This window comes from Zophobas morio, unplaced genomic scaffold (genome assembly GCF_036711695.1).
Source record: "Zophobas morio isolate AGI-343-1 ecotype UQ-CSIRO unplaced genomic scaffold, CSIRO_AGI_Zmor_V1 ptg000021l, whole genome shotgun sequence".
Lineage (NCBI taxonomy): Eukaryota > Metazoa > Arthropoda > Insecta > Coleoptera > Tenebrionidae > Zophobas > Zophobas morio.
The window spans coordinates 9,028,883-9,041,718 of record NW_026972126.1 but is presented as its reverse complement, the minus strand read 5'-3'; the positions used below and the strand labels follow the sequence as shown (position 1 = coordinate 9,041,718).

The 12,836-nt window shown below is 31.6% G+C and overlaps 2 protein-coding genes across 2 annotated transcripts; both read left to right on the top strand.

Annotated features, from left to right (window-relative positions):
• The first annotated feature begins 790 nt into the window (after positions 1 to 790).
• On the top strand, positions 791 to 2,437 carry LOC135132763 (uncharacterized). The gene is made up of 3 exons (XM_064060959.1): positions 791 to 1,221; positions 1,627 to 1,773; positions 1,852 to 2,437. Exons 1-3 carry the CDS (start codon positions 1,170 to 1,172, stop codon positions 2,061 to 2,063), a joined length of 411 nt encoding a protein of 136 aa, XP_063917029.1. The 5' UTR covers positions 791 to 1,169; the 3' UTR covers positions 2,064 to 2,437.
• Positions 2,438 to 9,564: 7,127 nt separating this feature from the next.
• Positions 9,565 to 11,556, top strand: LOC135132650 (cytochrome P450 9e2-like). Its single transcript, XM_064060800.1, has 4 exons — positions 9,565 to 9,958; positions 10,010 to 10,505; positions 10,557 to 11,013; positions 11,065 to 11,556. The coding sequence occupies exons 1-4, from the start codon at positions 9,759 to 9,761 to the stop codon at positions 11,499 to 11,501; spliced, it is 1,590 nt and encodes a 529-aa protein (XP_063916870.1). The 5' UTR covers positions 9,565 to 9,758; the 3' UTR covers positions 11,502 to 11,556.
• The last annotated feature ends 1,280 nt before the right edge of the window (positions 11,557 to 12,836 follow it).

Here is a 12,836-nt window from a genome sequence, read left to right as displayed (position 1 = left end):
CGTCTAATTAAAAATAATAAGTTTTCTATTGTTTGTGCATTAAGTAGGTACCTTCTTAAAATGTTCGCTATAAATTCATGGTAATTACGAAGAAATTATTATATTTATGAGAAAAGCGAAGCTGGGAGGTTTTTAACTTGCTCTTATTTTATGTTAAAAACAGAGTGAAACCAGCATATTCATTAATGTGAAAAGTGAATTATGTTTCTCTAATGCACATCCTTCTACTCTTAATTTTAAAAAGTCTCTAAGTTGTTTACACTTTTTATATTACAGTACATAACTTTGCATAAGTTTTACCTGTTTTGTAATTATAATAAAATGATGTAATTAAGGAACTTTTTTACTTAAGTTTTCATAGCTACTTGATTTTAACCATGGTACAAGAAGACAACGTGTACCTTCTTCTTGTACCTATAATTTGTAATAAAATTCAGAAAAGTTAAACAAAATTACAGATTTCCTTATGTAATTACCCTTTGATGAAATTACATGCAAAACTCTACGTACCAACCTAACAGGGTGGACTTCCGTTAATCCCTCGACCTCATTACCCAAGTGATTGCCTACGTTATGGAATACGTTTCTCATTTTGAAATGCGATTTCGCGATTTGTTTTTTTTTTTTCGGCGCGAAATTTAATTTTTCAAAACGGAACGCCACGGGGCTAAAAATCACTTATCCCTGTCATTGTTTTTGCCAAATATCAAACTTATTTTTTTTTCTCGGCACCTCTTTAAATGTATGTACTACAACATCATTCCATTGTATAAAAAGTATTGTGAAGTTTGTACCTAAATAATTGTCCCAGAGGAATATTGCACACTTAAAAATTAATTTTCCCACATTAAAGGACCGTCTATTTATTTAGCGGTGTATATCTTTGGAGAATTCTGTGAATCAGTTATTCTAAGTAAACAAAAATTGTCAAAGAGTGTTTGAAAAACCATGTAATCACCATGACAATGATAACGGCGGCTTATTCATCAAATTATCGCTAAATAAATTCATAAACCAAATACTAGGGAAAAATCAATCACACAATGAGTGTATTTTTACGCTAGAATTGCGCCAAAACTATAAACCAAATATTTGTCAGCCAACCCGCCTTCCATAAACGAAACTATTAAAGCAACAGTCCTCCACTGTATCTCAAATAACTCTTCAAAATGAACACAAAACTTGTTTGGTTGTTCTTGCTCTGCTTTGCTGTTACACTGGGTAAGTTTTCATTTACTTAATAAATTAAATTATTCTCTTTTTAAACGTGAAACAATATGTTTCTGCAAAAAATTTTTAAGCGAATTAAGCAGACGATGCAATTAATTTATCTACTTTTATGCATCTTGTGGTCACAAAATTTGTACCTTGTGATTTAAAATTAAAACTATACGAAAACTTTTTACATAAGGAGATAGAATTTGACTGACGATAAAACGTATTTTTATTTTTATTTATTAATATTTGGCGTTTTCTTAATTGCAATTTTTGAAGAAAAAACCAGCAGTTATATTATTATTATTTATCATCATTGTATGTATATATTTTGAACGGTTTTGTAAATTTTTTGCTATATTATAGGTATTAAGTATGGAGATGAACAATTAAAATGTTTAAATATTTCAGGTAATGCCCTGGTGTGCTATCAATGCAGAACAAGTCATAACCAAGACTGTTACAGCCCTATCAATAAAACAAGCATTCAAAAGCACCACTGCAACTCACGCAACTCTGACGTCGTAGATTATCAATGTGTTGCCTATCTTGAACGCAGTAAGTTACAAGAATACATCATTCTACACAAATTAAATATAATATATTCTCTATAATATATTTGTATTTTAATTTCAGATAGCAGAACAAATTCTTCCACTGTGAGCAGACACTGTGTGGTAAAAAATGACTTTGACTGTACTAATTTTGCCAACAACCGTAGACACAAGGGCTACATTGTAGACGAGTGTTACGTATGTGACGACGATTTGTGTAATTCAGGACAGAAGACTGCTGCTCTTTTTGCTCTGACGTTAGGTTTTATATTTGTAGGGAGATTTTGTATGTAAAATTTTCGTAATATTTAAACACTAGTGAAATAAAACTGCCGTCCAATTAAGAATAATAGGTTTTCCATTGTTTGTACATTATATAGGTACCTACCTTCTCAAAATGTTCACTAAGCTTAATTCAGGATAATTACGAAGAAATTGTTATATTTATAAGAAAAGCGAAGCTGAGAGGTTTTACTGACACTTTATGTGAGCCGCATATTCATTAATGCGAAAAAAGTTAATTAAGTATGATTCTCTAGTACACGTCGATCCTTCTTGTTCTTAATCTTTTAAAATCTCTAAGTTATTTATAATTTTTATTATATAACATTATTTAACTTTGCATACGTTTTTCTCTTTTTTTAGTTACAATAAAATGATGAAATTAAGGAATTTTTTTTTACTTAAGTTTTCATAGCTACTTGATTTTAACTACCTACCTACGATTTTGTTTTTTTTTTTTCATAAAAATAATAATGGAGCTAATATATAACTGCTATATCCTATAAAAAGTTATTATAATTATTATTGTTACGTTCAATTTATCTCTTCTGTGCAAGACAAAAATTTGCTCAAAATTTCTATAAACGAAACAAAATGTGAAATATAGATGCAACCCAAAATACACTATGACAAAAATTTTCAAAACATTATTAAAATAGGTGACTGTCTGGCACTGAAACCGCTAAGATAAATGTGAAATATGTCACATCAAATTAAGTACCTACTTGAAAATCCATGCCCACTTTGAAACACTGTCAAGTTTTTCCAACAATGACAATAAACTTTCGCTTTCAAACAGAATGACATATATTTTTGTTGTAGATTTCCTAACAACCAATAATTTAGTATTATTCGAGGGGTAAACCGCCGACCATCAAGTGTACAATTGATTTCCTTTTGACAATGATTTCCTGTTGATTTCCCCCGCTTTCATTTGATTTTCTCTGATTTCCTTTGATTTCCTGTGATTTCCTTTGATTTCCTTTGATTTCCTGTGATTTCCTTTGATTTCCTCTTGATTTCCTATGATTTCCTCTTGATTTCCTATGATTTCCTTTTGATTTCCTCAAAATTTGTTTACATAATGTACTACAGGGCGATTGTTAACTTTTTTTTAACTTGATGTTTTTGTTTTGCCGATAATGATGTTGAATTTAAACCTTTTTTTACCAAGTGTTTACTAACGTACGGTGACTAGGTAAGCTGAAGTGCTTTCCCTTTAGACGAAAAAAATAAATAAATAAAATGTATTGTGCTGCTAAGCAACAAACTGAAATATTTAAGAAAAAAAATCTGATTTTACTAACAAAAAGAACGCTACTCTGAAATCGAGGTTTTAGATGTATAAATCAATAGAGTAAGTATACGTTCGAATTTTACACTTTCTTGGGTCAAATGTTTGTTCTAAAAGTGGACATATGCAATATTCTAGATTTTTTGCACATTCAGTCAGAAAACCTTATGGTCTATTTTAATTTTGAAATTAAAAATGTCTGGTGTGTACAAATTAGTTCGTTTAAATCACTCAAAGATTTAATAAATTATATCTATTATATATTATTATTAACTTTTTAATAAATTATATTATGAAATTTTGCTTTTGACTTTACGAAATAAAAGTACATGAGGCCAAGGATATTTTTAGTTACGTCAGCAGTTTTTACTTATCAGTAGAGAGCGGATTTTATGAAATTTGCATATCCTATATTTTTTGCATATAAGTCTTGATATTTTGTATGTGAACGAATCATGCTAATTAAAAATGAATGCAGCTATAAAAAAATTGCATATTTGCATATATTTGCCTTCTGCTGCATATTTCACGTATCGGGTGCATATTTTGCATATTTATCAATTTTTGTGCTAATTTAAAAAAAATGTTATTCTTTTGGCATTTAACTAGAAAGACGAAATTTCATATTCTCCTGAGCTTCAAATAACTAGGAAATGTTTAGGTTATATGGTAGTTTAGAGAATCCACTGGGTGTTAAGCCATCCTTCCAGGTAAATTCAGGCCCTAATTACTTTTGGAAATACGGTTCATTCCCAATATTTTTGTTCGTTACTTAAGTGTATTAATGGTATGTTTTATGGTGGTCGAAGACACGTTATCCTATTATTTTTCATCGTGAGTTTGCATTGAAAGCATTTAAAGTAATACAGGTGTGTCAATATGTCGAAGATAACTTAAATTAATTTATGGATTAAACCTTTTCCTGAACTTATTCTTCAAGAAGGAGTTGTGTTTTGTCGCGCCTGCTCTATTTTTACATCTGTGGACGTAGTATGCAGTTTTTCTATTTACAAATACATACTTTTAAATCACGGGAAAACTTTTTGTTAGAAGATTCGAAAAATATTTAAAAATAAATTGTTACCAAAATAGAAATTAAATAGTCGATTACTTCTATTTTTTGATTTGTTCTGTTTATATTTATTTTTTAGTATAAGAGTATTACCTTTAAAAATGTGATTTATGTGTTAGTGAGATGTAATCAAACACCTTGCAATGTGATTTATGTATTTTTTGTAATAAAACGTAAGCTCGGGAAACCTGTTTTTGTAATTTGTAAATAAATTTAGTTGGGTTATTAAGCTTTTTTTTTATTTTTGGAGCATATGCAACTGCATATCTCTGCATATATTAAGAAAATTACTGCATATTTGCATAAATTTGGTGCATATCTTATGATCATATTTGCCAAAATTTTGCTGCATATTTTCCGCTCTCTACTTATCAGTGACTCATACTCATAAGCATAAGACAACAACGACTGGCTCATACGTTCACAGAGGTAATTAATGAATACCAAATAGTCCAAAATCATTCTATTAGGTTCATCTCTGTGTTGTGCATACAAGATCATGTTAAAGTTTGACCTACTAAATCAAACTTATAATAATAACTGAGGTCATAACTTTTTAAAAATTGGGTTTATTCATTTATTGTGGTAGCATAAACAGAAAAAACAAGTAGTTTCATTTATTTTATTAAATGTTAAACAAAATGGTAACTCTAAACATAAAAGTAAAGCATTTCTGTTGGATCATAACAAAATAACAAAATAAAACAATTTCTTAAAAAATACTTACTCCATAACCTGAGTCGAGATTTGTGTATTATATTGTAGATGATGTTGAAGTAAAAAACTGTGCTAAATTCTAGCTACCCATAAATACAGATGATAACACTTTTAATTTTTTGTTCACAACTTTCAAATGAAGCATATTAGAAAAAAACTTTTGAAATGCAAAATTTAACACGTAAGAATTTTTTTTGCACAATAAAGGAGTGGATAACCCCACTTGATAAATTTTCAGAGGTAATTTTCCCCTTTAAAAGTGTTCATGGGCCCCTAGAATTTTGCACAGTTTCTTACTTTAGTATTATCTACGATATATACTTGTACAAATCTCGACCCAGGTTGAGCTTACATTATCACAAATTTTAATCACATCACTTAAAAAAAAACCTAGAATTAATGAAATATGTTTTCAATAATTTTTTTTCAAAAACTAAACTGCCTCTTCTGAGTACCTGAGGTGGAGGTGGTTTCATTATATATTCATTTTCTCGGATCTCCCCCTGATCTTTAATGTCCGGAAACATAAAAGCATACGGAATTTTTGGATTCCTTTTCAAAAAATCACAAAAAATAGGGTTAAGTGATACCACTTTCCCAATGTAACATTTTTTGTTTTGTTTTTGAGTTGTTAATTGTACTATAATATAATCGTCTATATTTAAGTCTGGTTTAGAACGATCAGTCTTACTATTTTCAGCCTTGAGATTCAAACGAGGATTCAAATCATCGGAATAATTGGAAGAATTCAAACTTTCGGTGTCCGTGCTGTCATCATATTTGATACTACTTGGGTTGTCTAAATCAGATAAGTCACTTGATATATTATAGATTCTTTTTTTTTCCAATTTGGACTGGTTTTTGAATTTGAAATGCATCTTTATGTTGAAGACAGGTATCTGTTTCTAAGTTAACTCTACTACTATTACATTTCTTATTTTGAATAAATCTTTTGAGATGATCCACACTGACGCGATCCTTTTCATTGTCTAACAGCCAGCAAAGTGAAGACTTTTTTATAACTTTTGTTGTATTATCTAAGCGTATTCTGACTAGATCACCTTTCTCAACAAAAATATCGTCACTATCAAAACTTCTCAGGTGTATGTCTCTGTCAAATTTCTTAGATTCGTACGAAATTGTGCAAAGATCATCCAGTAAATCTTCATCTTGGTCAACTGGATCGTTTTCCAAACTTTGAAAACAGTTACGTTTCATGGCTATTTGAGAATTGTTGCAATTTTCAATGTGATCGCACTGTTCTTCACTAAACATTTCATCTTCAACTTCGTCATTGCATTCATTGTCTTTACACGGAGGCAAAAATACATAGTTGAAATCTATCACTTTCATTCCTAAATCTTCAGTGTCACGCAGACAATCCCGTAAAGCTGATTCTACGGTGCTTTGTATATCTTTATCTGAAATGTTTCCTAAGTCATCATTTTTCACAAAGTCTCTCTTCATGATTGAACTTTTTTCCTGATTTCTCTCGGAAAAACGAATTTTTTATCCAAATTTTTTTTAATGTTGTTTATAGTTTGCAGTCTGTCACTTCGATGCAACATATCTCTTATACTAAAATTAAAAATTGTGCTAAAAGTTGAGGTCATTGATCTAAGGCTTCTAAACATACTCTCACAAGTTTGAGAGCTAAACTTCCAAGGTAAGAACAAATCATCAGTAAGATTTTTGCACGACCTGAACTTAATGAATTTGGGACCTCATATCACAAACTCAATTTTTAAAAACTAATTTGGGGTGAAATTATAAATTTGGTTTGTAGGTATAAAGCAATATAATGTATCATTTCTCATCGGAACTACAATTCATTAACTACAACTTTAATATTTGTCAAGCTGAAATATCATGCTGTCAGTTAATGATATTATACTGGAATTTTCTATCATTATGCCCTTAAAAGGTTATTTAATCTCCACTTTTAAGATTAAATTGATATTTTCTTTCTTATGATGAATGCTATGACTTATGTCGTACATGTTAAATTCCCTGAACTTTTTTCGTTAGGTTATGTTTTATTAAATTAAAGGTTAAAAAATATGCCAGAAAATAAACATTGTTGCCGATACTTTCAGTTTTCAGTAGCAATGACCAAGTTAACAGTATCCATTTCTTAGAAAGCATAAAAAACTTTACGCTATTTAAAACAGTTTTCGGCTTTTTGTAAGTGTTTATTTCATATGTAAGAAACAAACAATAAAATTTCATTTAAACATTGTTTTTATATGAATGGGGGTTCTATATACGACTATTGTCGCATACCACATTTAGCATCTCAACTTTAATTCTCAGTTCGTTCTGCTTCCAATGTCTTCCAACTTCTTTTTTCACTTTTCTAAGACTACTAAAACGGTTGGTAAAAGACAACAACCTTGCTCTAGTGCTTTGATGGGTTTAGCTCTTCTGAAACATTTTTTCGGCCTTAAATTGAATTATTTAACTATACAGCTATTACTAATGCTTACGTAAGTGCTCTTTATTTGCTTTTACTAAGTACTTGCAAACGCTCATTAATAAACACGTTACTATACGCCTTCTTCAGGTCCATGAAGAGTTACAAAAAAAAAATGAAAATGCTTAACATTTGGTGCAAAGTAACAACGTGGATGATCTAACTAAAATTATACTTATTTTGTTGTGCGTCAGGTAGTTTTTCACATACTACCTTGGTAAATTTAGAACGAAAGATGCGTAAAAATATCACCCCCCGACAAGCTACAATTCACTCCATTTCCATTATTTCGCTATGAAAATCTTTATCATCACCGTCATTTTCAAATTCAGATTCTGAATCAGATACACCTATCGAAATAATGAAAAGAGGTATAGGTTCGTACGAAAGATTTCCCATATTTTTTTCCCAATCTGCCAAAATAAGTTTTTCACAATGTTTACAAAAATTTTGCCACATGCTTGGAGTACATTTAGAAAGCGCCTCAAGCCATAAATTCTCCACCCTATTTTTTAATGAAGGGTGAGAATCTATATGCTTGTTGTAATAGTTCTTACAAAATCCCCACGCCATTTCAATTGGATTATATTGACAATGGTACGGAGGTAATCTAAGAACTTCATGGCCCCTTTCTCTTAATGTCTCGTCTACCAAATATCTTTTTTTTCTATTGTTTCTGAAGGGTTTAATTAAATCCCACAACTGTTTCTTCGAAAATTGTTTGTCAAATTCAACACTATGTTTAAAGAGCCATTCCTGCATTTCACATTTTTTACTAGATAAAGTGGGTGGTTTATCCAACTGAACCGAATGATACGGTGCATTGTCTAAAACCACCACACATTTTTGGTTCAACTTTGCCAAAGTAGGAATGAGCTGATTAAACACCCAATTTTGAAAAATTGTCCCGTCCATCGTTTTATGATAGTCTCTATCGTTATTTTTTGAATTTAAAAAATTGTTACAACCATCCAAGAATCCCGTTGAACAACCGTTTGGAGAATAATAAACCTTGATCCTTCACTTTTAATTTTGGTGGGATTGCTTTTTAGGTCAGTATCGTGCACCTCGCGACGAATGGACGAACCATTTTGATACACGAAAGTCAAATTTTCACAAGAATTTCGAAACTGTAAATATGTTCTCAAAAAAGTAATTTTAGCTGCAACGACATGTTTTTGTTCACATAGAATTTTGCGACCATTTGCTTCCCTGTGTTTATAACCCATTGACTTAAGAATTTTGTATAATGTGGTTCGCCCCCCTTTAAATTCCAACTGTTCCCTAGAATATGCCAAAAGAGTATCTAGAGTGAAATATTCGTTCATTAAGTTGCTAAATTTATCGTTGCAGGTCTGTAAAATTAAAAAATATTTTACAGCGTATTTTTACATCGTATTTTTTTAGATCGGGCCTGTCTTTTCGAAACTGCAAAAAATATCTTTTTATTGCAGTTTTTTGTTGCAGTAAAACTCTTTTAGGCATTTTCTTTTTAAATAATGTCGCAATGATCTGTGAATCTGTCACAATGACAAATTATCTATGCTGACAAAATTAAAACATTTGTTTGCTTGATTAAAAAATTATGTCTAATAATTCTGATCTAATAAATGAAGTAGAAAAGTGGCAATCCAGCTCAAAGCAAATGTCAATCAGACTACTGACTGACAAAAAACTAAATCATCAAATCAGTTTATCCAACTTAAAGAAAAAATATCAAAGCCTACTTTACTATATAAAGACCGTGAATGGATAATAAAACTGTGAAAGTCGTCTCTTACCCTGTCTAATAAGAAAAAACCTAATCGTACGAAATTCCGTCAGTACCTGTATAGTTGGAAATTTCAGTTCAGATAAACTTAGTCAAAACAAAATACTTGTACCTAATCACAAATATAAGTACTAAACAATGTATGATAAAAATTCGCTTAAACAACTTTTACTGTAGTGAAGTTGCCTTTGTTAATTACGCATGTTTTGTCGCGTCGAATCTGTTCACATTTAAGTTTACAACGTGATCAGTAAGCCTCATCAAGGACAACACTCGTCACTGTTTAAATAAACATTAGACACCACGGATGTGCGATTTGGTGAAGATAAAGTATACAATTTCGGTCTTCTTTTTGGATCGTGTTACATAATTTTTTAAAAATGTGGATATTACTTGCCGTTGCGGTCCTAACGGCACTTGGATACTGGATACTGAATAGACGTCATGCTTACTGGATTAGAAAAGGAGTACCACAATTAAAACCAATGTTTATCTTGGGAAACATGTGGCCCATGCTTTCTCGTAAACGATCAGCTCCTGAAATGGCGCAAGAAATGTATAATTCTGGTGAAGGTTCAAGGCAAGTACCATTATTTATACCAAACAAAAACATTATTTCGATAACAACCAGGTACATTGGCACATACCAGTTTCTTCGACCAGCTCTTATGTTAAGAGATCCAGAACTCATCAAGCAAATCACAGTGAAAGATTTTGATCATTTCTTGGACCATGTAGGTTTCATAGATCCAGATGCGGACCCTCTGTTTGGTCGGAATTTATTTGCACTTAATGGGATGCAGTGGAGGGAGATGAGGTCCACTCTTAGTCCAACATTTACCAGTAGTAAAATGAAGAGTATGTTTTCTTTAATGTCAGAAAATGGAGAACAATTTGTAAAATATTTCCTTCAAAAAAATCAAGACGTAATCGAAGTGGAAATGAGAGATGTTACTTCAAGGTTTGCAAATGACGTTATTGCTAATACTGTGTTTGGATTTGAATGTGATTCTCTAAAAGAACACAATAATGAGTTTTATACAATGGGAAAATTTGCTACGGATTTTACAAATATACGGACAATTCTCGTGTTTATGGGGTACATCCTCCTGCCCAAATTACTAAAGGTAAGTATAGTTTTTACCTGGATAAGTTCTTACACAATAATTTAATTATAGTTATTCAAAGTGAGTTTTTTCTCTGATAAAATGACGAGTTTTTTTGGAAGAATAATCAAAGAAAATATTGAAAGCAGAGAAAAATACGGTGCCAAACGACCTGATATGATTGGATTGATGCTTGAAGCAAGAAAAAATAAACATAGCGAAGACGACCACACTACTTTACCGGATACTGGCTTTGCTACGGTGGAAGAATCAGAAGTTGGTAAAAACCAAAAATTGAGAAAGAGTGATATAACAGACGACGACATTACTGCTCAAGCTTTTGTATTCTTCTTTGCTGGATTCGATTCTGTCTCTTCGCTCATGTGCTTTATGGCTTACGAATTAGGCATCAATCAAGAAATACAACAGAAGCTTAGGGACGAAGTAGACGCCACGAATGAAAAATGTAACGGAAAAATTACGTACGAAGCATTAACAACAATGAAATACATGGATATGGTAGTATCAGGTTAGTATCGTTATCATTATTAATCTATTTTTGTTAATCTATGATTCATAGAAACGTTAAGAAAATGGCCAAATGCTATAGCCACTGACAGAATCTGCACTAAACCCTACACCATCGAGCCAAAAACACCAAATGAGAAACCTGTTCATTTAGACAAAGGTGACGTAATATCTCTACCGATGTACCCAATTCAACGAGATCCACAATACTATCCAGAGCCAGAACGATTCGATCCCGAACGCTTCAGTGACGAGAACAAAAACAAGATCAAACCGTACACATTCTTTCCGTTTGGATTGGGACCACGTAATTGCATTGGGTCGAGATTCGCGTTAATGGAAACTAAGCTTCTCTTTTACCACATTATCTCCAATTTTGAATTAATTCCAGTTGAGAAAACACAAATTCCAATTCGTTTTAATAGGAAAGCCATAAATATGGCGGCTGAAAAAGGCTTTTGGTTAGGACTTCAACGTCGGGTAAAGTAAATAAAACATTTGATATTTTTTTGTGAAACTAAATTTATTACATTCTGTGTACAAAGACTGCATTTTGCATGTAAATAGTCAAGAAAATATTTGTGTACATAGAAATTAACAGTAGATGTCTTCTAGTCTAGTACATACAAATGGTATATTATACAACAAAAGAACTGAATATGTTTAACAACTAACCAAATCGTAAATGGCGTGTAAATAAAACTGAAATTTAGTACATTTTTGTCGATAACATAACAAATTTTACTTTATATATAGCTTTCATGCCGTTACAATTACTTACCTACTAAACTTACTGTATAATTTTAATTTCATATTATTATTCGAGAAAATTTATTTGTATTTACGTAACATTACATAACACAAAATGACTATTTTATGATATATTTTATTTTAATACCCCTGTACATTTTTACTTTCCGCGCATAATCTAATAAGGAAGTATTGTAATACGTTCTATCCGGCGTCCTGCGTCCTGCCAGTAACACGAAGGTCACCGATTCGATCTCGTCATGGGAGTCATGGGTCACTTTTTGTCTTACATTGTGACTGGTATGTTTTTACTTACATACCATAAAATAAATAAAATTTCGCGCAACCAAAAGGAAAGTCCTGTCTAAATAACCTTCAACCAATTTTTTGAAATAAAACTCTAAATTGAAGTCGTGTGATTTAACATCTAACCTAAGTACTTAAACTGCGCATTTCTATCTTCGTCATGTGACCTTATTAGAGAAAAAAGAAATTGCATTTTGTACGATTTACAAATGTGGAAAATTTGAAAATCGCCCCAAAAAATATCAACTTTCAAATTAAGAAATTTTTCTAAGAATAGGTATTCAAGGGGTTGGTTTTAAATAGGGGACAACTATGCTCTCAACTTTTTTTTGTAATATTTGTTTGACAACAGTAAACACTGTTGCATTTAAACTATATTTTCCATGATAACAAAAATATCAGTTACTTTTTATATTTTAATTTTTGAGTACAACTGTATAAAGATAAGAACAAATATCTCAGATACATTTAAAAAATATTGTTACAAATTAAATCCATACGCCGCTCCGGTACGACACCTGTGGGTTTTCTCCAGGGCTTTCTAGTATGTGCGTCGATGATGGGTGACTCATCGTCGGTGACGGCGGCTGGGCAGCGTTCGCTAAAGAAAAGCTGGGAAGCGGAAGTCGCGATGGGTACTCCAGAAAAACCTCGATCGCGGAACATCTAGAAGGGAAATGTGTTTAAATAGAGGCCGCCGTAGAAACGAAGTCAGTCAACGAAAGAATCCAGTCAGATTGCGCCGGAACTATTTTGTACATAATCACC

Excerpts from the sequence above, each read along its gene's own strand:
- LOC135132763 (XM_064060959.1), top strand. The coding sequence starts at position 1,170 with ATGAACACAAAACTTGTTTGGTTGTTCTTGCTCTGCTTTGCTGTTACA. Across the intron at positions 1,222-1,626 it reads CTGCTTTGCTGTTACACTGG|GTAATGCCCTGGTGTGCTAT; the intron begins GTAAGTTTTCAT and ends TAAATATTTCAG. Across the intron at positions 1,774-1,851 it reads TGTTGCCTATCTTGAACGCA|ATAGCAGAACAAATTCTTCC; the intron begins GTAAGTTACAAG and ends TTTTAATTTCAG.
- LOC135132650 (XM_064060800.1), top strand. The coding sequence starts at position 9,759 with ATGTGGATATTACTTGCCGTTGCGGTCCTAACGGCACTTGGATACTGG. Across the intron at positions 9,959-10,009 it reads AATTCTGGTGAAGGTTCAAG|GTACATTGGCACATACCAGT; the intron begins GCAAGTACCATT and ends GATAACAACCAG. Across the intron at positions 10,506-10,556 it reads TCCTGCCCAAATTACTAAAG|TTATTCAAAGTGAGTTTTTT; the intron begins GTAAGTATAGTT and ends ATTTAATTATAG.